The sequence below is a fragment of the Chiloscyllium plagiosum genome, chromosome 9 (assembly GCF_004010195.1).
Source record: "Chiloscyllium plagiosum isolate BGI_BamShark_2017 chromosome 9, ASM401019v2, whole genome shotgun sequence".
Classification (NCBI taxonomy): domain Eukaryota; kingdom Metazoa; phylum Chordata; class Chondrichthyes; order Orectolobiformes; family Hemiscylliidae; genus Chiloscyllium; species Chiloscyllium plagiosum.
The window spans coordinates 46618838-46646807 of record NC_057718.1 but is presented as its reverse complement, the minus strand read 5'-3'; the positions used below and the strand labels follow the sequence as shown (position 1 = coordinate 46646807).

The window sequence follows — 27970 nt, the reverse complement described above, 5'->3', positions numbered from 1 at the left end:
TTCCAGTCTCTCACTAATTGTCTGCTTCCCTCTTCAGCAGTTTTGTCTCAGAGCGTGAGGTTAGAAACATTAGAGAGAAAGAATTACAATAGTCAGACGAGAGTTAGAGATTACAGGAGGGAAACACCCAGCCCTTTAATAATCACAGGCTTCTATGGCTTCACCCTTATATTTGTGAGGACCTGCAGTATTAAAACCATCCCACAACTCAATGTTCCTCCAATTCTCTAATCCCTCCAATCCAATCCCTGCCCTCTAATCTGGCACACAAACTGCATGAGCCTAAGATCAGAATGGGTGTCAATTTCTGGTTCCAGGTGCACATCAACGGAGTCAATGACACCAACTTCCTGTCCCAGTTTGGAGAGATATCAAGGGATATCTCTGTTAATCACATGTAGATGTAGGGCATTCATTTTAGTTTCACATATAAAAAGTAATACTTATTGAAACTGCAATGTGGCCAAATTAGGAGGTCATAGAGTCATAGAGATGTACAGCACGGAAACAGACCTTTCAGTCCAACCCGTCCATGTATATGATAGTAATCTTTCATTCTGTAAATAAATCTAAAACTGAGTAAAGATTAGCTCCAATGCTATCGTGTTCCAGTGGCTTTCTGTAACAGAACTAAAGAGTGCTATACAAAATGAAGTTATTATTGCTGCAATGGTTTATGAGCAGATAAATGGGATGAAGTGAATTGATCTTACTGAGCAATGATAAATTGCTTTTGCTGCTATAAAGTTTTAATGATAGACAGACTACAAGTAGGCACAGATTAGATAGGTACAGAAGTTAAGTAGCAAATGCAGCTTATTGCAGAAAATTGTTGAATGATACATCCTGAAAGAGGATTAATGGCTTGTGTAGGGGTGGAGCAAATGAAAAGACACTAAAGCTTGTGGGTAAACAGAGCCACCTACTGTTATAAATGCATGATGACTAGAAAGTTAAAAATCACACAACACCACGCTATAGTCTAACAGGTTTATTTGGAAGCACTAGCTTTCTGAGCGCAGCTCCTTCATCAGGCGGTTGTGGAGGATAAGATCACACTCACAGAATTTATAGCCAAAGGCATCCAGTGTATATGGAGATATGATACAGTAAACAATCTCAGATTAAAACTGTCATCTTTTATAATGGGATATGCTGGTTTCTGTTCTTTGATATGTAAATCCCAGAACTCCTTTTAAATTACATTCTCAAGATAGCTTAGCTTGAGTCTATCTGTGTCCCAATGCTATGAGAGACTGACAAACCCTCTATATAGTTTTACAGAGTTTTACATGGCTTCATGCAGTTTTTGAGCAAAATAAAATGTAATTCTGCAAAAACAAATTCACCCCATAGGCTTATATGTGTGTGCATGTAGGTGATTGAGTGTGCATGTGAGTGTGTGCGTGTGTGTATGCTTGGTTAAGTGAGTGTGATGGGGTAAGTGTGGGATTCAAGGAGAATGCCACAGGATGACTGAATTGTTTTGTTCATCCTCCCTGAAACGTTGGCCATTTTAGAACTGAGGTTTAAATCTTTTGGTATCTGGATATAGTATCCAGTTTGTTGTAATTGTTTTGTCAGTCATTTAGCCTGAATGCTTGAGGAGCTGGTTTTAAGAGTGAGATTAGCATTTATTTCTGCATTTAACTACAACATATTGGGTTTTGAAAGATAAACCACAGCATCTTGAAGAGGCAGGTTAACAAGTTCAATATGTTAACAGATCATTTTTCAATGGGACTTTAATCTATAACTAGTTTCTAAGGTTTCTTATAATTCACTTGTGGAAACAAGACAACTGAACTTATTTGAGGTGCTTAAGAAACCACAAGGAAATATTCCCATTAGTCTCAATACCTCTCAGCTGCTTCCTTGCTTCATTGCACAAAAATCTTTTGTGCGTAGTACTTGCTCTAAGACTTACTTTCTCTACTTTTCTAATGGTTTGATGGTGACTTTTACCATTTGGTGGGTTTGGTTTCCATTCTGTATCTGTGACATTCCAAGCTAGCATGGATGCTGTTTATACTTGCTGTTTTAGTTTGGGTTTCAGAGGAGTACCCTGATGGCCAGCAAAAGCAGCACCAGAGAGACTTACACTGGTTGCACCACTAGCAGCAGCAGTATTCTCCCTAAAGATGCTGTTTTACAGCGTCATAATGATACATCAAAATCCCAAAGCACGACAGACATTGTTACTTTTAAATCCAAAATTTGTATTGCAAACAAAGTCTGCTACAGCCAAAAAAAAATCTGCACATGTAAGTTCAACTGCTGTCTGGTAAAGTTTTGTTTGTGACCCATGGAATGTCTCTGTAAGGAATGTGAAGTTGAAGATGGTTTCACTTTAGCAGCATCTGGGAAAGAATGGCATCTGTAGACTGCTATAAACACTTAAACCAGAGAGGGAAACGAACAGGGTGACAGAACAAGTAGGCTGATTATCCATCCCTCTCTTTTCAGCAGAAAGCCACCCTTGCAGAGTGCGCATGTTTTGGCCTTCCGAACTAGGGTTAAAAACCAACAGCAGCATTAATCTGGATGCATTAGTGACCTGACGTCCCAATGTGAGGACTAATGTGCTTTGAGGTTATAACACTGAAAACAGCCAACTGCTGTGCTGATGGTAAAGAAAGAGAAAAGACTCTCTCTCACTCAGTGCTGACAGTACGTTACTGTCAAAAAGAATCAGGGCAAAAAAAATTTCAATCAACCTACAAAGCCACGAACCTCAAAACTGACTGTTTAACTACCAATATTGACACTAAATGACAGCCAATCGAAGGACCAGATGTTTAACTATCTGCTCTTCACGAATAAATTCTCAGACTGATTTGTATTTCTAATATCTATATATGTGCTGCATTACTTTTTAGTTTTGTGTTTGATACTTAAACTCATTTTTTTGTTAATACAATAAAGCTAATTAGATTTGCTCCTTTTAAAGCTTAAGATCATTTGGAATGAAAAAAAAGCACTAGAGAAACTCAGCAGATCTGGCAATATCGATGGAGAAAGAAAGTTAATGATTTGAATCCGATATGATTCATGCTCGACTCAAAGTGTTAACAGTTTCTCTACTGCCGGAATGTTGAGTTTCTCCGGCACTTTCTCTTTTCGTTTCAGATCTTCAACATTTGCAGTACTTTGCTTATTTTAAGAAATTCATTTGGGTCTGGAAGATAGGTATCCATCAGAAAAAGGATCTTTTTAAAAAATTAACTTGTTGCAACCAAGCAAGGGCACAGGTGGATGATCAAGAGGAGCCAGATGACCCCTTCTCAATCAAGTCATAAACAGTTAGAGGTACCTCATCTAGAACTACAACAAATTGGGAACCTCGCCTGGGGACTAGTCGCAACAGTAGGAGATGATGGGGAGATCTAATAGAAACTTACAAGATAATACATGGCTTGGAAAGGGTGGACGCTAAGAAATTGTTTCCGTTAGGCGGGGAGACTAGGACCCGTGGGCACAGCCTTAAAATTAGAGGGGGTCAATCGGGTAGAATGTGGGTTAGTGGAGTTGAAATGCCCATCAGCCATGATTAAATGGCGGAGTGGACTCGATGGGCCAAATGGCCTTACTTCCACTCCTATGTCTTATGATAATCAGAGAGATATAGGCATACGGGTACAGGCAGAGCTTAAGTTTCCTGGACATGTCTGATCATCAGTTTCTCAGGAAGCTCAGGGCTCAACAAAAGGTTCTTGGCAGAGATCTGTAACTGACTGAACGAAGATGTGCTGCCAAGTGAAACTGGTGGCCATACTTTCCCAGAGGCTGGTAAAGTGATACAATCCTCAGTTTCTTTAAAGTTTCTTCCAGGAATTGTTTGATTTCACAGTCAGCTGCTTACAAATGCATTACACACGTGACAATTGCTATGTTTGCCAGGGTTGGCAATTCTATAAACTAAAAGTGACAATGCCAGTCAAGTGAGTCGGTAGTCTGGTCTTCTTTTCTGCCTGGTTGTGATAATCAGGATATTTCAGATTATTCAGGTGTGTTCATTAAGTATAAGGGCTTGCAGTTCAAGATTTTTCAGCTGGGATGCAACCACAAAAACATGTTTACACAAGTGTGCAAATTCCCAGGGAGTGGCCATGACGCACTTGCCCTGTGTCTGTTCACTTTCTCAGAGCTTTTTAAACCGTAAAAAACATATTGCACCTGGCTGTTGCAAACAAGAACTAACCAGTATAAATATGGTTTATAGCGTTCATAAGGAATCTAAGCAATAATGCCACAATTAATGTCAAATAAAATCATAAGACAAAGAAGCAAAAGTAAACCTTTCAGCCCCATCAACTCAGCTCTACCATTCAGTAAGGTAATGGCTGATTGGACAATCCTCAAATCTGCTTTCCTGCCTTTTCCTTATAACCTTTACTGATTAAGTCCATCTCAGCCTTGAATATACTTAATGAACTAGACACCCAATATTCTGCATTAAAGAATCCCACAGATTCACCACACTCTGGGAGAAGAAATTCCTCCTCATCTCTGTCTTAAACCCCATATCCTGAGATTACGTCCCTGGTCCTAGATAGACTCGTCCACAGGAGGAAACAATCTTTCTGCAGCTACCCTGTTAAGTTCTCCAAGAATCCGGAATGTTTCAATAAGGTTGCCTCCATTCTTTTAAACTCTAGTGAGTACAGGCTCAACCTTATAACCTTATCCTCAGAAGATAGTCCTTCATATGTGGGATCAGCCCAGTGAAACGTCTCTGGACTGCCTGCAATGCCAGTATATCTTTCCATCGATAAGGGAACTAAATCTGTTCACAGTTTTCCAGCAGTGACCTGACTACTGCCTTGAATAGTTTTCGCAAGGCCTCTCTGTTCAGAATCAGTGACCAGCATTGTGTGAAATATACGTGGATGTGAAGTTGCTAGTCAGTTGGTACTCGAGCTCAGGGTACTTCCTCCTATCTTGGAAACTGCATTCCAACAGAGATCAGATTCTGGTGATAACTACTTCATCCATGAATATTCTCAGAAAGTCACAGAGATTTAACAAATGCAGCTTTTGGGTACGAAGGGGTATATTTGTCAGAGCTCATGCCAATGATTTTCATTCACACTGGGTTTGGAAAGTTGTTGATTTCCAGCTAGGACTGTGAACAGCTGAAATGGAACTAGAGAAGTCCCATTCAACCCAGGTCCCCTGGGAACCCACACTTAATCTAATTTAATAGCTGCAATTGTGATAATCTGCTTTTGTCACAACCTAACTGCCTCATCAAAATGCTGCCTTTAAGCCTTTCTCCTTTCAGATACATAAGAATCGTAAGCTGACCAGGTAATCGTGCAGGAGTAGAAATTAGGAGAGTGAAAGAAAGTTGAGAATGAAGAAATCCTGTCATTCACTCTTAACTGACACTGTATGTAATCTAGCGGGTAGCTTAGAGGCAGGATCTGTAGATGTTCCGTCACAGATGAAATCGGTGAAAAGATGGCATACTGGAGAATACTGAAAGGATATACACAGATTTTTGGCGCATGTTTATTAGAAAGCATGGAATCACTGTCAAGAAGCATGGATGATTCCAACACCAATGGCTCAGGGCTTTGATTAGAATTTTTTGGCATGTCAAACTGGTCAAAGTCACAGTTTCCACTGCAACACAAGCAGGAGTTCAATATGACAAGATGTGCACCAACAGTTGGTATGTTGAAGCTGCATTTCAGGAGCTTTGACAAGATCTGTTCTTCTGAAAAGTCACCAGACTTGAAACATTGAGACTGTTTTCTCCCCGCATACACTGCCAGTTTCTCCAGCAATTTCTTTTGTTAAATATGTGAAAGAATGTATTTCATAAGAGTGATCATAGGTGAGCTTTGTATGCCATGTAGCCGTTACTTAATTTTATCATCAACTAGTTGGGAGGTCGCCATCTCTGAATGCCAGCTCCTGGCCTGCCTGTCAAAACTGCTAATTTCAGGCTTCTTCTCGCCTACAGAAATATCGAGATTACTGGAGAAACAATACTGATTCTCTATCTAGTTTGTTCTGTGCTCTCTTTATCTGAAAGGAGGGAACAAGGAAATTACAAGAGAAGGTAATGGCACACACTGAATGGACAAATGGTGAACATCTGATTAGCAGGACTACCAGGAAGAGAAGTGATATTAAGAGGAGGGTAAGTCATAGGCTATGCGTAAAATTGCATTTTTCCTATCAGTCTCCAGGTACATCTTTATGATTTCATTAGCAGGGTTATTTTTTCCCTCCCATAGGCATTAGATCTAAAGACAAATCAGTACAGTGAGGCAAAGACCTGCATGTTGTGACTCCACAATGACAATCCCTTTGCTCCCCAACTGCTCCAATCCACCAAGTGTCCTTTGGGAAATCTGGAAATCGAATGCAAATTCAGTGGCTGGTTAAAAACCCACTGATAGATGCATTACAATCTGATGCAAGCCCCCTTTGCATTCAGTCTTACTGTAGCATATTACCATATTCAAATGCCCCTCAGTGTATCAAATTCTGGGCATCACAATTCAGAAATGACATCAAGTCTTAGAAAAGGAGTGCAAGAGACATACAACTTTGGTACAAGGGATGGATGATTTCAATTACGTGAAGAAGTCCTAGAAGAAGGTTAAGACTTGATACAGCTGTTTGAAATTAGGAAAGAGTTTGAAAACAGTAAATAAGTTGAAACTGTTTCCCGTGGTAGAAGGATCAACAGCCAGAGGGCACAGGTGTAAGATAACAGGCAAAAAGACCACAAACAACAAGAAGATAAAAAGAAAGATTTTATGAATTGGACTGCACTGCCTGAAAGGATGGTAAAAACAGATTCAACAATACATTGTAAAAGTTAATTGGTTCAACATTTAAAGCTGAAAAAATTGTACGGAAAAAGAGCAGGGAAGTGGACTAACTGAATAGCTCTTTCAAAGCATTAGTGCAGATATGACAATCAATTAGCCTCATTTCGTAATGTATCATTCTATAGTTCTTAGTTGGCATACATGAGCTCCCCATTCTGTTATGGTCTTCATAAAAAAGGATCGAATTTATTTAGTTTCCATTTCTGATAAAAGCATCTGTAAACAAAATATTGACATATCCATTTGACGTTACATAAGCTGCGATACTGAAAGATTTGTTACACACATCTAATACTTGATTTGTTGCTTTTATGTGTGCAAATACAAGGCATTGAACAATTAAACCTTTAACTTTTAAAGTATTGATCCATTTATCTGTTTGCTCCTCTCACTTTTAAACTGGCATGCATCTTGCACCTAGAAAACAATTTGCAAATTACACAAAAATAAAACAAAGAGTAGATCTGAAACAAAAGACAAATTGCTGGAGAAAATTAACAGGTCTGGCAACAACTGTGGAGAGAAAGCAGAGTTAACGTTTCGGTCTACTGACCCTTCTTCAGAACTGAGAATACTCTATACAACTGGCACAAGTAACAGCTCAATTTACATCTGCTCTCCTTCTCTTAAGGAAAATTGAAGTTTAAGAATAGGAACAGAATGAATATGAATGGGGATAAGACTGCCAGCCAGGGTTCTTGTGGTGTAGTGATCTTCAGGGTCATTGGACTCAAAATGTTAACTTTGCTTTCTCTCCACAGATTTTGCCAGACTTGCTGAGTTTCTTTGGCAATTTCTGTTTTTTGTTGCAAGATACACATTTCACCCAATATTTTAAGCATTTGCTTTCCGTTTGTGAAAAATGATAATAATATTTAAAAAAAGGGATGAACAGACCATATGATCCTGATCTAGTCTTGGACTCGATTCCCATGTTTCTGTCCTCATTAAACAGTTTCCAAATCAAGTTATAACACTGGCACAAATAACACCTGCTCCTCTTCCCTAAATAAATATTCACGTTTAAGAATAAGAAGTCAATAAATGTGAAGGGGCATAATTCTACCAGTCAGGGCTCTTGTAGAGCAGTGGTAGTGTTTCTGCCTTCAGGCCAGTCTTGAAGAACGGTCACTGGACATTTTAACGCTATTTCTGTTTGTTCTCCACAGGCACTATAAGACTACTGAGCTTATCAAACTATTTCTGCTTTTGTTTCACATTTTCAGCAACCAGAATTCAGTGTTTTATTATATTCAGGCTCTAAGGGCCAGGTTCAAGTTCCACTTGTTTCAGCGGTGTGTAGAATATGTCTGAGCATGTTAGTTAAAATAATACTTTCTCAGTCAATAGTGCAGTGCACTCTACAGAACATCTGCAAGTGTCTCTGTCTACATATCCTACTCACAACCATTTTTCCTTTCTTTATTTGTTGTCTCCTTTAATCTGTTACTTTTATTTGGATATACAGGCAAGTTCACAGGTGTCCTTTGCCTACTTGAGTAACTTTTATTTTTAATGTAAATTCCAATTTCCTGCATCATCTGGGGGTACTCAAAAGCCCAATCAACCCTGTCCTTACCTGTAGCTACATTTTTGCACCTTTTCAGTCTGGATGAGTGATCAGAAATGAGCAAGAATCTTGTTTAGGTTTGGGAAATGGAGGCAAATTAGCTTTCCCTCCTTCCTGTTGACTGAGCAGACATCAGCTTTAGGAATTTTCTGGTTTGTATGGTACATCACCATGAAATTCACATACATTAAGCCTTTAGGAAGATGTATAGGAATGCATTTAATTGAACTACTTACATCTGCATCCAACTGTTTCAGTTCCTTAAGGATGTTGGGAAATCGGAATCCCCATTGCAACAAGGACTGACTGCAATGTTTATACAAATGACTATTGTCTTCCAACAAATCCTGTGCCAGAATATTGTACGACATCACTGAAAAATCAAAACCTTCCTTCTGTTTTCCATTCGAAGCATCTTTTGATTCACTAGTACCTTGGTCGCTCTTGTATAATGAAGTAAAATCCTCCCATTTCCTATGCACTGCCCCTACTGGAAAGAGATTACAATTGAGAAAAACGATATCACAGAATTTTATATTAGAATTAGACAACAATGTTATATGCCAATGTTTCATTGCGATCCTAGTTATTACATGATACCTTAATCGGCATAGTTGAGAACACTTCAATTTGTAGTGATGAATTCTTAAAGAATATATATCACTGTGGTTTCAGGCACGTTGCAATAAATAGGGGAAGCCAACAACTTCTCATTTCCCACAGAGAGAGAAAGGAGAAACATGCACCCACCTTGGGCATTATGCACACATCTCTTAACCTGAGAACAGATCTACTCTTGGATGAAAAAGGCAATTGCTGGAGAAATAATGAAAAAGTCTTGTAAATATAAAACCTAATAAATTAACATTAATCTCATTGAATTCTAGTCCCTGGAGCTTAAGTTTGGATGAACCACAGCAGCTTAAATAAGGAAATAACTTGGCACAGTTAGTTTACTATCATATTATCACATAACTGATAACATAGTTACACTGAACTTTAACATAATAAAATGCCAAGACAATTCACCGGAATATCATAAAGCAAAATATAACACTGAGCTACATGAGGAGGCATCAGATGTCAAAAAGCTTGATCAAAGCATAAATTGTGAAGAGTAATTTGAAGAAGAAAGGAAGGTGAAGAGATGGAGCAGTTTAAGGTAGGGAATTCCAAAAGCTTTGTGCTGAGGAAACTGAAGGGGATTGCCACAAATAGTGGAAAGGTTCAATTCCTGGATGTCTAAGAGGCTAGAATTAGCTAAGAACAGATACCTCAGTGGTCACTGGAGCTGGAAAATATAGTGGTACGGAAGAGATATGGAGATATTTGGAAACAAGAGTGAAACTTATAAAAATCAAGACACTGCTTGACATGATTTTGAATTAAATTACTGTCCTTTCACTGTCACTAGACCAAATTACTCGCACTCCCTACCTAACAGGACTAAGAACCTTACATCCTAAGAACTGCAGTAGTTCAAGAAAGCAGCTCACTTTCACTTTCGCTATTGCAATTAGGGGATGGCAGTTAGTGCTGCCCTAGCCAGTAACAATATTGTTTCATGATCAAATGTTTTTAAAAAGTGAGCAATGGGATCACTGGTGAATGGATCCTAGTCTGAATTATTACAAAGACAGCAGAATTTGAATAAACTTAAGTTTACACAGGATAGAATGTGGGAGACAATCCTTGGGTGTTTTGGAATAATATATATTGATGGTTTCACAAGCAGGTGAGATAAGACAGAAGCAAAATTATACAATGTTATGGAGGGGGAAATAGGTGCCGTAATAATGATGCAAACCTGTGATTGCAATGTCATTTTGGGGTCAAATACAAAACCAAAACTGTGAACAAACAATCTCAGATTGTTGCCAGGGATAGAAATTGAGTTGGTATCCAAGGAACAAGGTTTGCAGTGGGGCCAAAAACAGTAGCTTCATTCTTTATGATACTTTCATTTTTTGCTCATCCAGTGCTGAATATCAAATAAGCAGCATGATAATCCACAAATAACGGAGGACCCAAGAGAGGTAGTGGTGAAGGTCAAGGTAAAAATGTCATACACGTTACTGATTCTCAAAGTTAAGTCTTGTTGAATTCTTTGAAAGTGATTAACCATTTCAAAAAAGGAGTAATTCTTTTGAAAATTATGAGGCCACTTCACGAACGAGATATCTGGCCATCTGTTTTTATTAATGCAGTTGCCAAATAGCCTTGTCGTGAATGCTTGGCAGAGTTCCAAGAACCACTAGCATAATCAGCTCAGCAACGGTCTATTTGCACAATTTAAAATGACAGCGTTAGCTTTGATGACTGACATCTTCATGCAGTGAAAGTAAATTTTTCTTCCTTAGATATAATGTTTCAATATGTGGGCTTATTTGGACAAAAATAAGCAGTATGAGAAAGAGTAAAGCTTCTGTTACTGATACTGTGAATAGCTGTGTCTGGTTTTATAGGATTGTAAGAGCAATAGCGCAACTCCAGACACTTTTCATTTCACTAGGTATTTTAAACACTTGTCACTATTGTTATATGGCTACCTTTCAGTAAATAAAGCATACTAATTGAATGGGCATGGAGCATTGGGCTGCAGCTAGGGGTGGGGGTGGCACACGAGTATGTAAGAAGACATACAACATTTCAAGGGGTAGTGTAAGACGTTTTACTCTTACTTATTAATAGGTTTCTGAATCCAGAATTGGTTCACAGGTCATGAACATCATATCCTATAGAAACTGCCTAGTGTCCAATAAAATTGTGGGAGTGCATATAATGCCCAAGGTGCTTACCCCTGCAATGGAAGCAGCCAGTTTGTGGGCGCAGTGTACAGGCAAGCTATCCGAAATTGAAATGAAGATGGGAATCTCAGAATCCGTCCTATCCACCGTTTGTAAAAGTCTCTGAAGTTGACCCAACTCAACAAAAATCCAGGTCCTCATTTAAAAAAAAACTCAAAATGCCCTCAATGGCCTTTATGAAACCTGAACTCCTTACACTCCTCCATCTCTACAACGTTCAAATATTTAATCGATTTGATTCCAATATTTAAGTCATTAAGTCCTCCTCCATCTCTTGATCCTGTTGGTGGGTATTACTGTAATGTTAAAAGATTAAATGGGAATATCTCTCTCTGGACATGAATGTAATATTAAAGGGTTAAAACTACACTGACTGAACATTCTGAAAGTGTGCGGGGACAACATTCATGCAGCAATGTGGATGACTCCCACTCCATTTAGACAGACATTTGCCACTACTCCCCTACTATTATCATTCAGTGCCTTCCATTCAGAAATGCCATCATAGCCATCCCCAAAGCTAGGTATGTCACACCTGCATTGTCTTGGGGGATCACTGAGTCAGGAAATCGTCTGCATAACAATTCCCCAAGATTAGGGCATTTATATTTGCGTTATCTCCAAGGATGATCTCATTTTACCAATGTACTTGGGGCAACATGTGACTGTGAGGGAGTGGCCAGAGTATCTGTAAGCATTGCCAACTGATTTGTATAAAGGTGATGTGTTTTCTTTGTTCAGGATCTCTCTTTGACTCGACTTTGCATGCCTGCAAAGAGGGTTAAAGGGTCACACAGCGTGTTCAGGCTTTAATAAATTTTTAACTGTTTGCAGAAGTTGGTGTGTGCAAATTGCATCTCGTGTGTAAAACCTCGGGAAAAGAACCTAACATATGGTGGCAGTGGTGGGATTCCAACATACACGGAGCTTCCAGGTAGATTGAATAATCGTTCATCGGAGTATTGGTTGCGTAAGATGGATGCGCCCACAAGATAAGCTTCACCTTGATCTCTCTCTCTAAATTTAATACTCAATCGACCCCTCGTCTGCTGGGACTTGGTAGTGACGGAATCTTTGAGGTCACTCACACGCTTGCACACAAAGTTGCTTTGCACAAACCTGGGTTGTGATTGGGGTTAGAGTCTCCTGACATAAAGACTAAAAATGGGGTTCGAGTCCCCATGAAAAGTAAAGTGAGAAAGGGATTAAGTCCTCAAGGGAAAAAAGGAGTTTAAAGTCCTCTACAAACATGAGGTTTGAGGCTCCAGAGCAGGAATAAAAATTGTTAGAATCTGGTACGTCTTGAAGTTATCGCCTTTATTCTCCACACACCCCCTTTCTTAGAGTTATTGCCTTTATCCCCCATACCTCCCCTGAGAAGTACTGTTAGGACAGCATGTGTCACTGGCAAATGTGGGAGAAAGTGGAGCCGGTCTGCTCGGATCCTGACAATGAAGTGCGTTAACTGACGGGAAGCTTTGTCCAGGCTTTTGTTGTGAGAGTCTCAGTTTCTGAGCTGTGGACTCAACTCGATGTGTCTTTGTTCTGGGGGGGAAGAGAGCTTGGACTGCGGTGCCATGTGGTCAACTGCAAGGGATTTCTCTTTTTATAAAAGTGTAATTTCATTGAGAGAATGGAAAAAAAAGAGAAACACTGAAATTAAGGTTGTACTAGCACTTGGGTTGAAAAAAGGAAGTTTCAATATAAATTATGGCATACTGGAAGTGTTTGATATTTAAATATTTTGGTTTGTTAAAATCCTGGTTTAGAAAATCCTTTTAATTGACTGTTTAGCCTTGTTTGAATCAGAATCTCAATTCAGTGTGTCATGTGGGCTATATAACAGGGCAGATTTTGTTTTTAAATAAAATTGTACAATATTATGTCCTTTTTAAATGATCAAACTTGAAACCTTAAAATAAATTGATTGAGGTCTTTGAGCCCCTGATTTGTCTGAAATTCTAGAATGCCTGTTTAAAAAACAATTGTGTCAGTGGTCATGCCTTAGCCAGATGAGATTATTGTATTAAATTATCTTTGCTTATTTTTAAAATGCAGAATGTTCACAAAAAGAAGACGGCATTTTAATTTTGATGTTTTGCTAAGATTTTAGAGAATATTAGAACTTAAGCTGAGCTGTTTAAGTTCTTTCTATTATTGTTAAGACTTCATTGGCCCCCTTCATATTGTAAATTCAAAGAATATTAATCTCTACTAGAGTTGCCACTGTAATTCTGACTATTTTATTTGGAAAGTTTTATTTGGAGAACATATCTTAATATATTCTGCACTTGTTTCCCATGAATAGTTGAGATTTAAAACTGAACTGAAACTGCCTCTTAAATGGCTTAAGCACAGGAAACATTTTGTTGTTTTCTTGCTATTCTAGCTTATTGAACTACTTTTCCTGACAGCTTTCACATTAGCCAAGTATTAATTTGTTAAAAAGAAAAAAAATTTGAATAACCTGAATGGGATATCCGAAAGCTTGATTTTAGGATCATTGACTGTTGTTTATAAATGACTGAATTGTTTAAGCAGTAAAATTTTGAAGTCTATGGATTGTATAAAACTTGATAATGTCATAAATAGTGAACGAGTAACAAACTTCAAGACAACTGAGAATGTTGGAATAGGCAGACATAATTGAGTGTAGTTAAACGTGTGACTGTTATCACACTGATAACCACCTTGGAAAGGAAGGAATGAGAGAGGAAATGCAAAGATACTTTCAGTAGCTAACATCGTCTCTAGAGTTTCTCCATTCACTGGTAAAGCACACCTTCAGACTACCACCCTCCCCTCCACAACCTGATCCAATCAGCTCCACCATCATGAGCATGAAAAGTGAAGAAACTAACGATGGTGAAGAGGCGGTCTGTACGCTTTTTGTCAGTGGCCTTCCTATGGACATTAAAGCACATGAGCTTTACCTTGTCTTTCAATCATTTAAGGAATATGACGGTTCACTGATGAAGCTAACATCACAACAGCCAGTTGGCTTTGTTACACTTAACAGCAGAGTGGGAGCAGACGCAGCGAAAGAATGATGCATTCACCCAGGCTGTTGCTGCAGTTGCAGCTGCTGCATTTCACACTCCATCTGAAGTATCCTCCATGTGAAGCATCTCTGCAATGATGGAAGTCCATTAGTTTTGTTCACCATTTAACTGCCCTTTACCAAGAATTAAGGAGTGGTGGGCAAAGATAGACTGAATTTTGTTTTCAGGGTGGACTTTACTGAAGAAAGTTTTGGATAACTGGCTCATTGCCACTCGACTCGAAGGGGACGGACTGGTCACTATGGACTGTGGATTAAGAACTTTATTGGTGAACTTTTTTTCCACGTGGGAGGATTCTCCAAGTTCTATTTACTGCATGGGTGAGTAATTTTTGTTGTTATAAAGATTGCATGTTGTATATCAATAACTTGCTTAAATACTGGCTGTCAGAGTCTTATGAAAGCTGGTAGTGTCATCGAGGTGGTTATCATGGAATGACAAAAGGGTGGAATGTTATGTTAAAAGATTAACTTGTAATATCTCTCTGGACATTAATGTAATATCAAAGGGTTAAACTGCACTGACTGAACATTCTGAAAGTGTGTGGGGATGACATTCATGCAGGAATGTGGATGACTCCCATTCAATTTAGACAGAAATTTGCCACTACTCCCTTACTATTATCAAATTAAACTATCATTCAGTGCCTTCCATTCAGAAATGCCTTCATAGCCATCCCCCAAAGCTAGTTGTGTCGTGCCTGCATTGTCTTGGGGAAACAGAGTCAGGAAATCATCTGCATAATGATTTTCCAAGATAAGGGCATTTATATTTACATTATCTCCAAAAATGATCTCATCTAACCAATGTACTTGGGGTAATGTGTGACTGTGAGGGAGTGGCTGGGAGTTGTTTTGAGTGGCATGTGACTATGGGGGAGTGGCCAGAGTATCTGAAAGCATTGCCAACTGACCTGTATAAAAGGATGTGTTCTTTGTTCGGGGTCTCTCTTTGACTCGAGTTTGCATGCCTGCAAAGAGGGTCAAAGAGGTCATCTAGCCTGTACAAGCTTTAATAACTTTTAACTGTTTGCATAAGTTGGTGTGTGGGAATTGCATCTCGTGTGTGAAACCTTGAGAAAAGAACCTAACACTGTAGCCTTCAGAAGAACTGGTCCTGTTCTTGGAATGCATTCACATCACAGTCTGTCTTTAAAGCCATTACAAAATCTCTCTTTTCAATCATAGTTCTTAAAATGTCCAAACCCTATCTGGTGTTTATTTGCATTGTGCATTGTGAACTATTGTTGGATTACTTTGTTAAAAGCTCTAAATTTAAAAGGCATAAAATGTCTAAGCAACACCAAGACTTGATATCATCCTTTCTGGACACTTGTAGCGCACACATAACATCATTCCATTAAATGTATAACTAGGTACAACTTAAAAGTTCTGAGGGATTCCTTATACGTACCTCCCCAAATGGCATAACAATTGATGTATGAACTGCTCACAGAAAACCAAGTGCCATTCCTAAATAAACCTGGTAAATCATACCTAGATTAATGACTATCATCACATCACAAGCAAAGTCCCAGGTCCTGAGTCAATAATGGAGGCCCACTATTCACTCCACTAACCATGGGGTACCCAAATAGAAATCCAAAAAGATAGACAACCTAGGTTGCAGGTTAAGACTCTCACATCATGTTACCAACATGTTTGTTAACTGAGCCATACACAATCGCAAACATTTAGCTAAGCCCTTTTCCATATTTCTTGACATTACATTAAAATGCTCAAAATCAAAATTAGATGCAGGCATGTTAGTACACTGCAGCAAGTGATGGTACATGCATTGGAGACGCAACGGCTAAGTATATGTGGCATTACTGAACTGCATAGTATTGTTATACTTAACTGAACACTGTGGTTTCCTTCAAAGGTACTTGTACTTTTGATAGTTATAAGACATTTTTGAAGACCTCAAAGGCAAAGTTGGCAAAGCACAGCATCCTTATTACAGAAGCAGTTGCACCCAATGGCATACAGCAGCAGAGAGAATGGAAAGGAGGGCAAACATATCCACCCAAACAACAACTTGGGTTCCTTTACTCACATTATGTCACGAAGCCCAATACATTTAGGTACTCCAACCCCTTAAGAAACGAAATTTATTTTGAACTACATTCAAAATGGACACTATAACCCACACCAAAGTAACCTGGGTGTAGGTTTGCTCGCTGAGCTGGAAGGTTCATTTTCAGACATTTTGTCACCATACTAGGTAACATCATCAGTGAGCCTCTGGACGAAGCACTGCTGATGTTCCTGCTTTCTATTTATTTGTCTGGGTTTTTTTGGGTTGGTGATGCCATTTCCAATGGTGATGTAATTTCCTGTTCTTTTTCTCAGGGGATGGTAAATGGAATCCAAGTCAATGTGTTTGTTGAATAACTTCCGGTTGGAATGCCATGATTCCAGGAATTCACGTGCATGTCTCTGTTTGGCTTGTCCTAGGATGGATGTGTTGTCTCAGTTAAAATGGTGTCCTTCCTTATCTGTATGTAAGGATACTAGTGAGAGAGAATGGCCTTCCAACCAGAACTCTACCAACAAACACATTGACTTGGACTCCAATTACAACTCCCTGAGAAAAAGAACACAAAATGACCAGCACAGGAAATGACATCACCAACCCAAAGAAACCCAAACATGTAAACAGAAAGCAGGAAACATCCACAGTGCTTAGTCCAGAGGCTCACTGAGGATGTTACCTAGTATGGTGACGAAACATCTGAAGATGAACCTTCCAGCCCAGTGAGCAAACCTACATCCAGAACCTCAACTGAGATACAAACCTTCTCAAAACTCACCAAAGTAATTGATCTAGGGACTGGTAGCCAAATCAACTTTGACAGCTATTCAATCTGATTTCTTAGTCTTCACTTACAAATACTGTTCACAGAAGTTTTTTCAGTAGCAATTGCACAATTAAAGATTTGTAACTATAATTTTGGTGACTCGTTGGTCAGTTAGTTGAAAAAGTGCTCTCACAACCTTGCCAGAATTTTATAAACATTAAGCAAAAGCACATTTTTGGGGTGCAACTTTGTTTAGCCCGAAGATGGGAGTTTTCAGAAAGACACTACAAGTTCACTTGCCATAAATATACCAACTGAAAAGGTGTGGTCTGGGTCACCATGTTTTGTGAGTCAGATTTTCTCTCATAGTTTGAGATTGGGAAGCAGGGGGAAAAAGAAAAAAAAATGATTCTGCTCAGAATCTGAATACTATAAACTCGTAAGATTACTGAATCTCAACAACCAAGAGGACAAAAACATTTGTTAACAGGAATGAATCTTCATAGTTATCATGGCAGTCAAGAAACATTTACTTCAAAAATGTATTGGCAGATAGAGTAAGCCAGGTAATGATGAAATTACTGGTGAGGTTAGTGCTATTCTGTTAATTATGTGTAAATAGTTCAGCAACTTCAGGCAAGATTAAATGCCTACATCAAAGCTCACTATCTAAATTGCTGCATCTTTCCCATTAGCATTTTGTTGTCCCGTTCCCCCTCCACGCCCTGCCACCCCCCAGTCAAAGCAAAATGCTCAGAGACACAGTATAGTTTTACCTCCTGTATTTTTATTCCGGGCCCTTGAGGGAAGAGAGAACGATCGCCCATGTGCACAGGGGCATGAGTTTACGGTCTTCTCTGGAACAGCAGTTTCTCAATGAAGTACATAGTCATTTTACAGGGAGGAGCATCCAGATAAGGCAACATACATATTAATTGGGTGACCATTACAATCAACGAATATCAATCGAAAGATTAAGCCATCTGTTGTTACACAATGAATAACTGGCTTCACATAATGAATACTTTTCACCTTGTTAACTGATGTGACAGACTGAATGCTCCCTCATCTTGTTAAGTGGCTCTACACAATGAATGCTTTTCCACTTTTTTAACCCATTACCCTTGCCTCCAGCACCCCATTCTTATCTGACCTGAGTCATGCTCAGCTGAACATCTTGTTTCACAAAACCCAGAACTTAACTCTTTCCCTGCCTGTTTATACCCTATACATAGTGCAATGAGAATATCTGCCTCATGGTTGGAATGCATCAACTGTTAGAAAGCTATTGCATCTGTATGGTAGATATAAATTAACTTGCACAGGAAGTTATGTTGTCACTTCAAGCACAAGAAATCTTTTAATGATAATCAATAATCATTAGCAATGACCTTGTTACTGAAATGGTCTTTATCAAAGCACAAATTACACATTTGTAATTATGACCATGGTAAACTATCCCGCCTTATCCTTGTGATACAGTGAACCACAGTATTCTCCAACTCTATTGTTCAGCTAGGTGGAACCGCCTTTGCTAGATTCTGTTCTCATCTTTCAAACTATAGCTAGAGAATAACATGCAAAAGCTTCTCTTCTCAATTCTCTGTCATTATTTTTGGAGTCCCTGAATGATCTATCACAGGGCAACGTGCTTTCTTATTCACATGCTGCCAACTGGTGATATAGACTGAATAAACATCAGGCTCCACACATACAGATGACAATCAACTCCAACTCACTGCGACCTCTCCTGGAACCTCCCAATGTTTCTATTTGTCACACTGCTAGTCCAACATCCAATAATGAATGAGCAGAAATTTCCTCCATCTAAGCATATGATAGAAATGCATTTGCTGCGATTTCACCAATCTGCAATGTTTACGGTGATGGCTTTTTGTGTGTAGAAGTGTATGTCAGTCACTCTGCAAAAATAATTTGTTGCTAACATATCTGCATGAATTTAACTCTAGTAAAACAATGCCTTCCTCCTGCATGCTATGGCTTCACACTTAACGGAGGATTGATAATTATTGATGATATTGATGAACTCTTCTAATTCTGCTTCTCTGAGAATTCAAATGCATCATACCATCAACACATAGACAGCAAGTAACATTATTATGTGGCTGTGTCACCTAATAAAGGAGTTAATAAGACTTAAAAAATAGTCTCAAAAACTAAAATGTGTCCCTCGAAATCAAAAAATAACTATCAGGTGGAGTTTTTGGAAATAGATCTGTGCCCTGTGTAAGTGATTCCCCCCTTTTTCTATTGCCCCTGTGCATGTTTTGACACGTGAAGGAGAAAGTGATGTACACAAATAACATGCAACTTAAACAAAGAAATAAAAGTATGAAGAGAGCTTCATTTTTTAAGGCATGGGGGAGAGAACATGTTAAATCTTGAATATCAAGTTCAACTGATCACATTAACTTGTAATGATTCCCATGATGCTTGTTTGCTGTGATCAAAGTTTAAGTGATCTTTAAATCCCATGGTCTGACTATCTTGATTCCAAGCCTGTAACACGATTAACATGGTGTAATTGTGCTATTGTTAAAGTACCTGAATGGACAAACACCTGCAAGACAGTGCTCTAGACAAGGTTCATTATTGACTTGATATGATTAAAATTGTTGTTAAATTTGTAACGAGTGCACTATACAGGCTGATTGTTTTGAAACTGAGAAGTTGGTAGAGATAAGATTATTGTTTTGTTAGAGTGATGGTTGAAAACAGGGAACTAGTTATGTAAGATCAATAGATGTATAGCCAATCGCTACGCCAATCTGGTAAGTGGCTGATTGCTAAGTCTCAAGAAGACAGGTTTGACCTATGATCGTATTGTGGAAAGCACAGAGCCAGGTATAAGGAATTATGGTCCAATATGATAACTCACTGGCTCAGGATTAAATAGGCTGATCACTACTTGGAGACCAGAGGAATGGAACTGATCATTCCCTCAATCTGACCTGCATACAAGCCCAGGCAACCCCAAACACGTGGTCACTGGAGTATAAATCTTATTGAGTATAAGATTCTATTTGTGTTCTGAGTAAGTGTGTTATGTACAAATAATTATTTGGCATCCTTGCTGTGTTGATATGCAGAGAAAACCCCCAATCCAAAAAGGGGATAGTAACTTACCAAGTTATTTTAATTGGTCACACCAGCTTCTATTGTAGACCACGGGACAATGAAACTCTTTTGCTATAACAGGCAAATATACTTCAAATGGAATTACGATTACCTTTATAGATGCTATAATTTATTACTTGCCTTCATAATTTAAATCAAATCTAATTCTCTGGATTAAACTTTATAAACAGTATTACCTTTTGTGCACTGAGTTTCTTGATCTTCAATCACGTTGGAGACATATGAATTTTCCAATTCATTTCCAGGAAAAGTAACACAGCCAGTATTTTTGTAAGTTGCACGACTTCCATTTTCTGATTCTGTAGGGCTCCGTTCTTCCTGATTTGGTTGGGAATACTTTCTTCGTTTAGTTTGAGGTTGACTGTCAACTAGCTCCATGGAACAACCAGGTGATTGATTTATTGAGTAAGAACTCAAGCCTTGGTGTAAAGATCTGCCTCCTGTCCATGAATCACTGTGAAAGGTGACCAGTGGGTTACTATGACAAAGTGGTCTCCAATGAAAAGGTGGTCTCCAGTGGAATGGGAAGTAATTTCCAAAACCATGCAGGCTTAAAGTTTCAGGAGCAAAACTGGATGGCCACCGAGGACAGGGAAAGAACGAGGTCCTATGGAACCAATGCGGGATCTCTGAGCGGGCAATGCAACTCCTGCCAAAGCTCTGTAGATGATGAGTAAGCATGTGGTGCCTGGAAAACACAAATTACCCCCTTAATGTTTCATGAAAAACTAATAAACAACATAACTTATACTAGGTGCAATACCTTATTAAAACACATTAATGGATTTTATCATACTTCTAAAATTAATAAGTTATAACAAAGTTAGTCAACTTTCAAATAGATAAATACTGTAATGTTTAAATACATCCAGAGGCCTTTATATCATTGTATTAATGGTTAATCTATTTAATTATTATAAGAATTTGTAGGGCAGTGTGCAGTATAAATCAATTTTGAAGATCTAATTTCTAAATTTACCTTCAAAACTTGATACTTTAATCAGTGCAGGAATGAAGGAAATATCAAATTAGAGGGCATACATTGATCTTGAAGATGTAATTAAAGAAAATATAAACGTTATGAAAGGATGGGGGACTGCAAAAAAAAACTCCATATGCAGGGAATCAAATTAAAATATGGTGCTGCCAATGTATGTTTGCATTACAGCACTGGAATTGATATGCCTCACTTCTTTCCAAAAGTACCACAAATTATTCTTATCTTTTCCTGGAGCATGCATTGTGGACGTCTGAGCATGGTAGCAAAGATAGGGGCAACACTAATGGATAGAATAGTGTTTTCTTGCCCTTTTTGTGCCATAAATTCTCCTCAAAAATCTTTTAAAAATCCTCTTCTTACTGCTGGTGGCAGGCTCAACATAAGTAAGAAGTTAGTGCAAATCTGTCTACATCTTTACAGGTTTGACATTTCTCCAAGCAGCTAATTTAAATGAAATTTTGTCAATTTTTATCCCTTTTGAAAACCGCAATGTAAGTGTTGGGTGATTATCTACACTCCTTAAATTAAATTGGTGTTTATTTAAGACATGGGAGGATATGAAATTTACCACCCCAATACTGCCTATACCTCAAAGGAAAGAACTCTGATGCCTATGCTATTCACAGAACTCATTTATGACCTTTGTAAGAGGTTTACAGAGTGAACATGCAAACATGAAAACGCAATATGCGTGGAGCTTACTGCACAACCAAAAATAATTGATTTGAAGAAAAATATATTGCAAGTCATGATCAAATCTGAGGCTTTGCTTTAATCCAATCTTAGCATGTGCTTCTAAACAATTAAAACTTAAAAATAAAATCTGTTTATCATACTGCTGTGTGTGAGATCTTGATGTGTGCAACTGACTGTCACTACATTTCTTACACCCTAAACAGTGACTTAATTTCAAGAGTACTTGATCGATCCCAAAGTACTGTGGGATATTTTGAGGCTGTAGAAAGGACTGTGTAAATGCAAGTGCTTTCTTTAACAATGTTAAAGCCTTAAAAATGCCCAGGGATGTATAATACACTTCTCAAAATCCAAGTTATTTTTAGCTATCATGTAACTCAGTTTAGCAGAGTCTACTAAACTCAGGCCATTTAACTTTCATTTTGACAAGGATCTCATGTTACTAGCAGGGCAGACTACTAATTTAGTCGTTTAAACTGGCCAGATAGATGTTAAATTCTGTAGGAAATTCTGTATTTTTATCACGTCGACACAGCTAAAATGTAACTGAGATTAAAAGATGTTTCAACTAGTATATTATTTATATAATACCAATATATAACTTGAAATTGATGAACATAATCAAAATCTACCATACTGGTAAAGCAATATTCAGCCAAAATATTAACAGGTTCTCAATCCACAAATGCTATCGGACGTGCTGAGTCATTGTTTTGTTCTTATTTCTACATTCTATATCTATGTTTAAATAGGGAGCACTTGCTTATAGTATAAAATAAACAAAAAAAAAACAAATATGGATTAGTGAAAACCACATAATATGTATGTTGTATTAACCAGTCATTCTAATTGCATAATCAGATTACTTTTGTAATTTCACCCTTTTCTGTGTATTAGTTTAATAAAGGATTGGTATGCTGTCCACACCAAACTGCATGGGAGGAAAAATTACATTGTCCAAAATTGTATTGAGAAAGAAATATTAGCTGGGATTCCCATTCTCTTTGATTTTAAGCACTTAAGCTAAAGTGTATCAATGATATCTCAGCCTCACATTAGTTTACTGTCACTCACTGCCCAGAAACACTCAGGGTTAGCTGCACCCCGTTAGCTCAACAATTTCAGAGGGATATGGGCTGGGTGCTGGAAGGTGGGACTAGATTGGGTTGGAATATCTGGTTGGCATGGACGGGTTGGACCATGAAGGGTCTGTTTCCATGCTGTACATCTCTATGACTCTAAGATGACTAGCAAGAGGAAGAAAAACATAATGGCAGGCACCATAAAGTGCCACCGTTTATGCTAATTTGTAAGGCCTTTCCACTCTAAAGATTATACTAATGTGGATATTAACACTAAGCAAGTTCCTACCCTCTTAAATTCTGTGTATTCAGCCTAGCAGAGTACCCAAAAGGTGTGAAGCGGTTGATATTCATTCTTCAAGAACTGCAGCAGAAACTGTTCTTCCAGATGCTACTGAATCAAACCCACAAGACAATATACACAAATCAATTAAAACAAAAAAAAAACAAGTCATAGTAAATATTTATTTCATTTATTCTTTCATGGGATATTGGTATCACTGCCATTTATTGTCAAACTTTAATTGCCCTTTGGAAGGAATAGGGCAGGTGGCCTTCTGGTCTGCTGTAGTCCATTTAGTGCAGGTATACCTGCAGTGCTGTTTGGACTTTTCCCTTTTGCTTGATACAGAGTGGCTTGCTAGTTCATTTCAGAGTAGACAGGCAGGCCTGTTTGGATTGCAGCATCTGCAGTTTTTTTTGTCTCCAGTCCATTTCAGAGAGCAGTCAAAAGTCAACCGCAAAGTTGTAGCTCTGGAGTCACATACGACCAAACCAGACATGGAACCAGTTTTTATTGTCTAACGCACCTAATCAAATGGATGATTTTATGGTCACCATTTACTGAGGCTAGCTTTCACTTCTAGATCTGTTCAATTAATTTAAAATGCACCAACTGCCATTTAACCAGATTTAAACCAGCATTCCCTGGGCCTCTGAATTACTAACGCATATCAAAATATACCATCATCCCACTTCAAATTCATTAGCCTCCATTATTGGAAGGACCATGTAACTCTGAATAAGATTTACCAAGACAAAATGTTAGGAAAGTAAACTCAAATCAAGCTACATTTATTAGTGAAAAATACATCAAAGATATGATCTAACAAAAATCATTATCTTAGTCTGACTCTATGAATAGTAGTTAGCTGGTTCTAGTAAAACCAATTCGGCAATTAACCATAGTCCAAAAAGGGGCGAGAAGCATCTCTTTCCATTTGAAAGAATTGTTTATATATGTCGCTTGAGGATACTACTCAGCGATCAGGAGGCAAGACCCTCAAGAACTAGAACAACGCTTGTGCGAAAAAAAAAATTCTTGCTCTTCCATTTAGTTTTTCAAAAGATCATTTGATCCTCTGCTGTAACATTTCAAGACTGGATTAATGTGATAGGCCGGCAATGAAAGACTTGCAATTGATAAGAGTACTTTCCATTACCATTGAAAATCTTAAAACCACTATGGAACTAATGAACATCTTCTGAAGTGCAGCCAGTCACTGATATAATACAGGAAACACAACATTCTCCCAAACATTAATGTTGATTTAGGGCGTGAGTGTCACGAATATCCCCGCTGCTCCCCCAGCACTGCATTGGTGTATCAGCTTTGATTTTTTTTTGCTCAAGCCCCCAGGGTTTGGGATTTGAACGAGAACCTTGTGTGTCAGAGACCACAACACTGCCACCTGAACACAGCTGACACCATTCAATGGCGTAATAAGGATCATAAATTTAAGAACATATAAACCACCACTTACGGTGTCACCAACAGGAAACTAATATATTCGAATCAAACCCCATATTAATGGTGACTAATTAACTAATTCAGAATACTGATTAAAACCCTGGTCGATCCCACTGCTGCCGGCTCCAGGCCTCAGCTTCCACCTCCGTCCGGGGGTCGCACAACGACCGCGCGTGAGGCCTTCTGGGAGTTGTAGTTTAACAATCCCGCACCACCGCTTCGGGCTATAGGACAATGCCATCCTAAAAAACTACAACCTACGCGTGCTCACTACTCCACCAAACATTCCTACGGTAAACCTCAAGGTTCAAAAAAGCGGAAAGCAAATCGCAGCGCACTCCGTTATACATCAAAACACTAAAAAAGGTCAGGCCTTTGTACAAACCACTATCAGAGCGATTTTTTTTTAAACTTAAGAATCAGAATTTAAATGCGGCCGGTTCCAGGTCTCAGCCTCCCACCTCCGCCCAGGGGTCGCACAACGACCGCGCGTGCGGCCTTCTGGGAGTTGTAGTTCAACAATCCCACAAAGCCGCTTCCGGGCAATAGGGCGATGCCCTCCTAAACACTACAACCTACGTATTAACACCAATCCACCGATCATTCCTACGGCAAACCACAAGGTTCAACATAGCGGAAAACAAATCGCAGCGCATTCCGTTATTCATCGAAACAAAAAGAAATTTTTACAAACCATTATCAGGAAGATTCTTACTTAAAGTTAAGAATCAGAATCTAAATGAAGATATCATTTTAAAATTAACTTACACGTGCAAGTACATATTGGCTGAATAAATGTTAATGTAATGATGTTGATCGTTCCACGATTGATGAAATTTGAATGAGTCTTTCCTGTATCACGTTAACCAATACTAAATTCCCAAGAAATCCCAGGTCTGTTGAAAAGGTGCCTTCTGTTAGAAGGGCGGGCTTATCACTGAGGAACTTGCCCTATGTTCGTTTCCGTGCAGGCTTAGTCATCATTACATTATATTTCTTTTAAATCAAATACTCACGCTAGCATGTTTTTTTTCCGCAAATTATGTTAGCCACTTTAAAAACGTGCCTAAATGACTTACATTAATTTGTACTTTACATTCCAAACGAATGCCGACTGACTATTACAATCAAATGTACGTGATTTGAGTTCTGATTTGCATTATTAAATAAGCCCAGTAAGATGTTTTGATATATTTCAACCAGCGCATTGTATGCACATAACACTACAATCACATCCTGTAATGATGTGTAACAAAGATCAGTGAAGTCATACAAAGCATGACAAAGGCCAAGTGAAGCAAAACCAGTAATTTTTTTTCTTATGCCAATGAACCAACTAGCAAATAACAGGAAAATTTTGTTTTTCAGATTATGTGCTCCAAAGGTAATGAATAATTGGTAAATTACCAGTTACTTTGTTGGAGGTATAATGCTACTTCTGAAAGGTTTGTCCTTTTGTTTTGTCCTACAATTCACACATCTACAATGCTTTGCTGACTTCCCTAGCCTTACCTCCCATGAAATAGTATTTTGTTTCTCAATGGTCTAGTAAATTCAATTTTCTGTCCCTTCTCTTGGAATACCTAAGCAGAGGAAATAATCCTTTACCCTCGTCCTGTTCTGACACTGTACCTTCAGCTCAGCTAACCCATTTTCACCTACTTATAGCCCCCATGACAAGCTCTGCTTTCTGTTTGGGCTGGGGGTGGTAGTGCAAGAGCAGTCTCCTTTGAATATTGCATTAAAACCTATATATATCCTGGCAGGTCTCACCAAGGGTCACCTATTCAATATCACAATGAAAAGCATGTAGTCATACAAGATAACCCGCCCTGGGTCATAGTGGAAGTGGCGATCTTTAAGGATTATTGAGCACCATATTTTATTCCAAAATGCAAAATCCCAGCCTGACGGCTAAATTTTGCTGCCCTTCAGAATTGGTTGTTGTTATATAACCTAATAATTTTGAATGGATTAATGTTGGAGACTGCATTAAGTTCTACCCAATCTAATTATGTCATAGGGACTTGGGTGGAGAAAGACAGAACAACTCAGGATCTTGAAGAAGATAGGCATGTTATTCTCAGTTTCCCAATCGTCTTAGTTTCAAAATGTATCCTCCCAAGGGTTAAACATGGATCTGGTTTATGTCCAGTCTCTTGTTAAGATTCAGTGGCATTTTTCTTTAACACTGGGAACCAAGTAGGCCCTTAGTCCCAGTCACAGAAAGAGGCTGGTGGCAGCAAACTACAACACATTGAACGGTTTGCAAAAGTGCCACGTGTGCTGACCCTCCCACCCACCTACCCATTCCTGCTGGAAACTCCATCTTTCTAGTTGTGGGGAGTGGTGGAAGGCTTTGGGTCAATTGATTTAACCAGTGGTCAGAGAGATGCAGGCCTGAACTTGCATTGTTGAACTGGTAATAGGCAAGGGCCCTTGCCTATTGCCAGTCACTGAAGTTAACGTTAACATTTAGGATAGGAACTCGTATTGTGTAAGAGCTCCAGGAGCCTGGGCATCCTTGGCCCAATATAGGCTGACTTATTTAAGGGTCTTCCACTCCCACATGCCACTGTTGGCTCCCATGTCCCTCACTCCCGTTAGTGGGGCTTACCAGTTCGGGTCTGGTAAGAACCCCCCCACCATCATTCTCAACTCAAAGATCACCTGGAAGTCACGCACTGAAGTTTTCAAAGCCTTCAGGGCACATCGCTCTCTAGACTCCCTCCACCTAGCTGGAAATGTTGGGGTAGCTGGAATGAAGGAAAGGAAAAGAAAACTTCTAACAGCAAATCAGTAGCACATGGATTGAAGCTATACACTCCGCACATTTATTAAAAATACTGAATTGCACTGCTCTAATGTGGGTTCTAGTCTTATTATACAAATAGGAGCTGGGAAGGTTATTGAAAATGAAAGTTGTGGAACGTAACCATCAAAAGGAAGTGCTACTTTTCAGTTATTACACCCTGCTACCTCTCTCATAATCGCAAAGTAGGTGACTAGAGATTGGCTCATCAGTGGGGAACTGCAGGTGTACTACCTGGGCATTGGAATCAAGCTGCTTCAGATTAGTCGCAGGAACACTGATGTTAATGTTAAGAATTAGGATAGGAACTTGCATTGTGTAAGAGCTTCAGGACGCTGGAGCAACCCTGAGATGATGTATGAGAGAATGAGCATAAAA

The 27970-nt window shown here is 38.8% G+C and overlaps 1 protein-coding gene across 6 annotated transcripts in view; it reads right to left on the bottom strand.

Moving 5' to 3' along the window:
• angel2 (angel homolog 2 (Drosophila)) overlaps nucleotides 1-25720 on the bottom strand; it is a 49670-nt gene extending 23950 nt beyond the window's left edge. Inside the window, exons 1-4 of one of the 6 annotated variants that reach the window (XM_043695849.1) lie at nucleotides 25549-25720; nucleotides 23320-23424; nucleotides 20429-20940; nucleotides 8658-8911 (exon numbers count right to left, since the gene is read on the bottom strand). In XM_043695849.1, the coding sequence (XP_043551784.1) occupies nucleotides 8658-8911; nucleotides 20429-20940; nucleotides 23320-23384 (831 nt within the window). In that variant the 5' untranslated portion in view covers nucleotides 23385-23424; nucleotides 25549-25720. Of the gene's footprint in view, nucleotides 1-8657; nucleotides 8912-20428; nucleotides 20941-23319; nucleotides 23425-24793; nucleotides 25122-25548 lie in introns of those variants that run through there. The other 5 variants (XM_043695850.1, XM_043695847.1, XM_043695848.1 and 2 more) reach the window with 5 other exon arrangements.
• Nucleotides 25721-27970: the final 2250 nt, after the last annotated feature.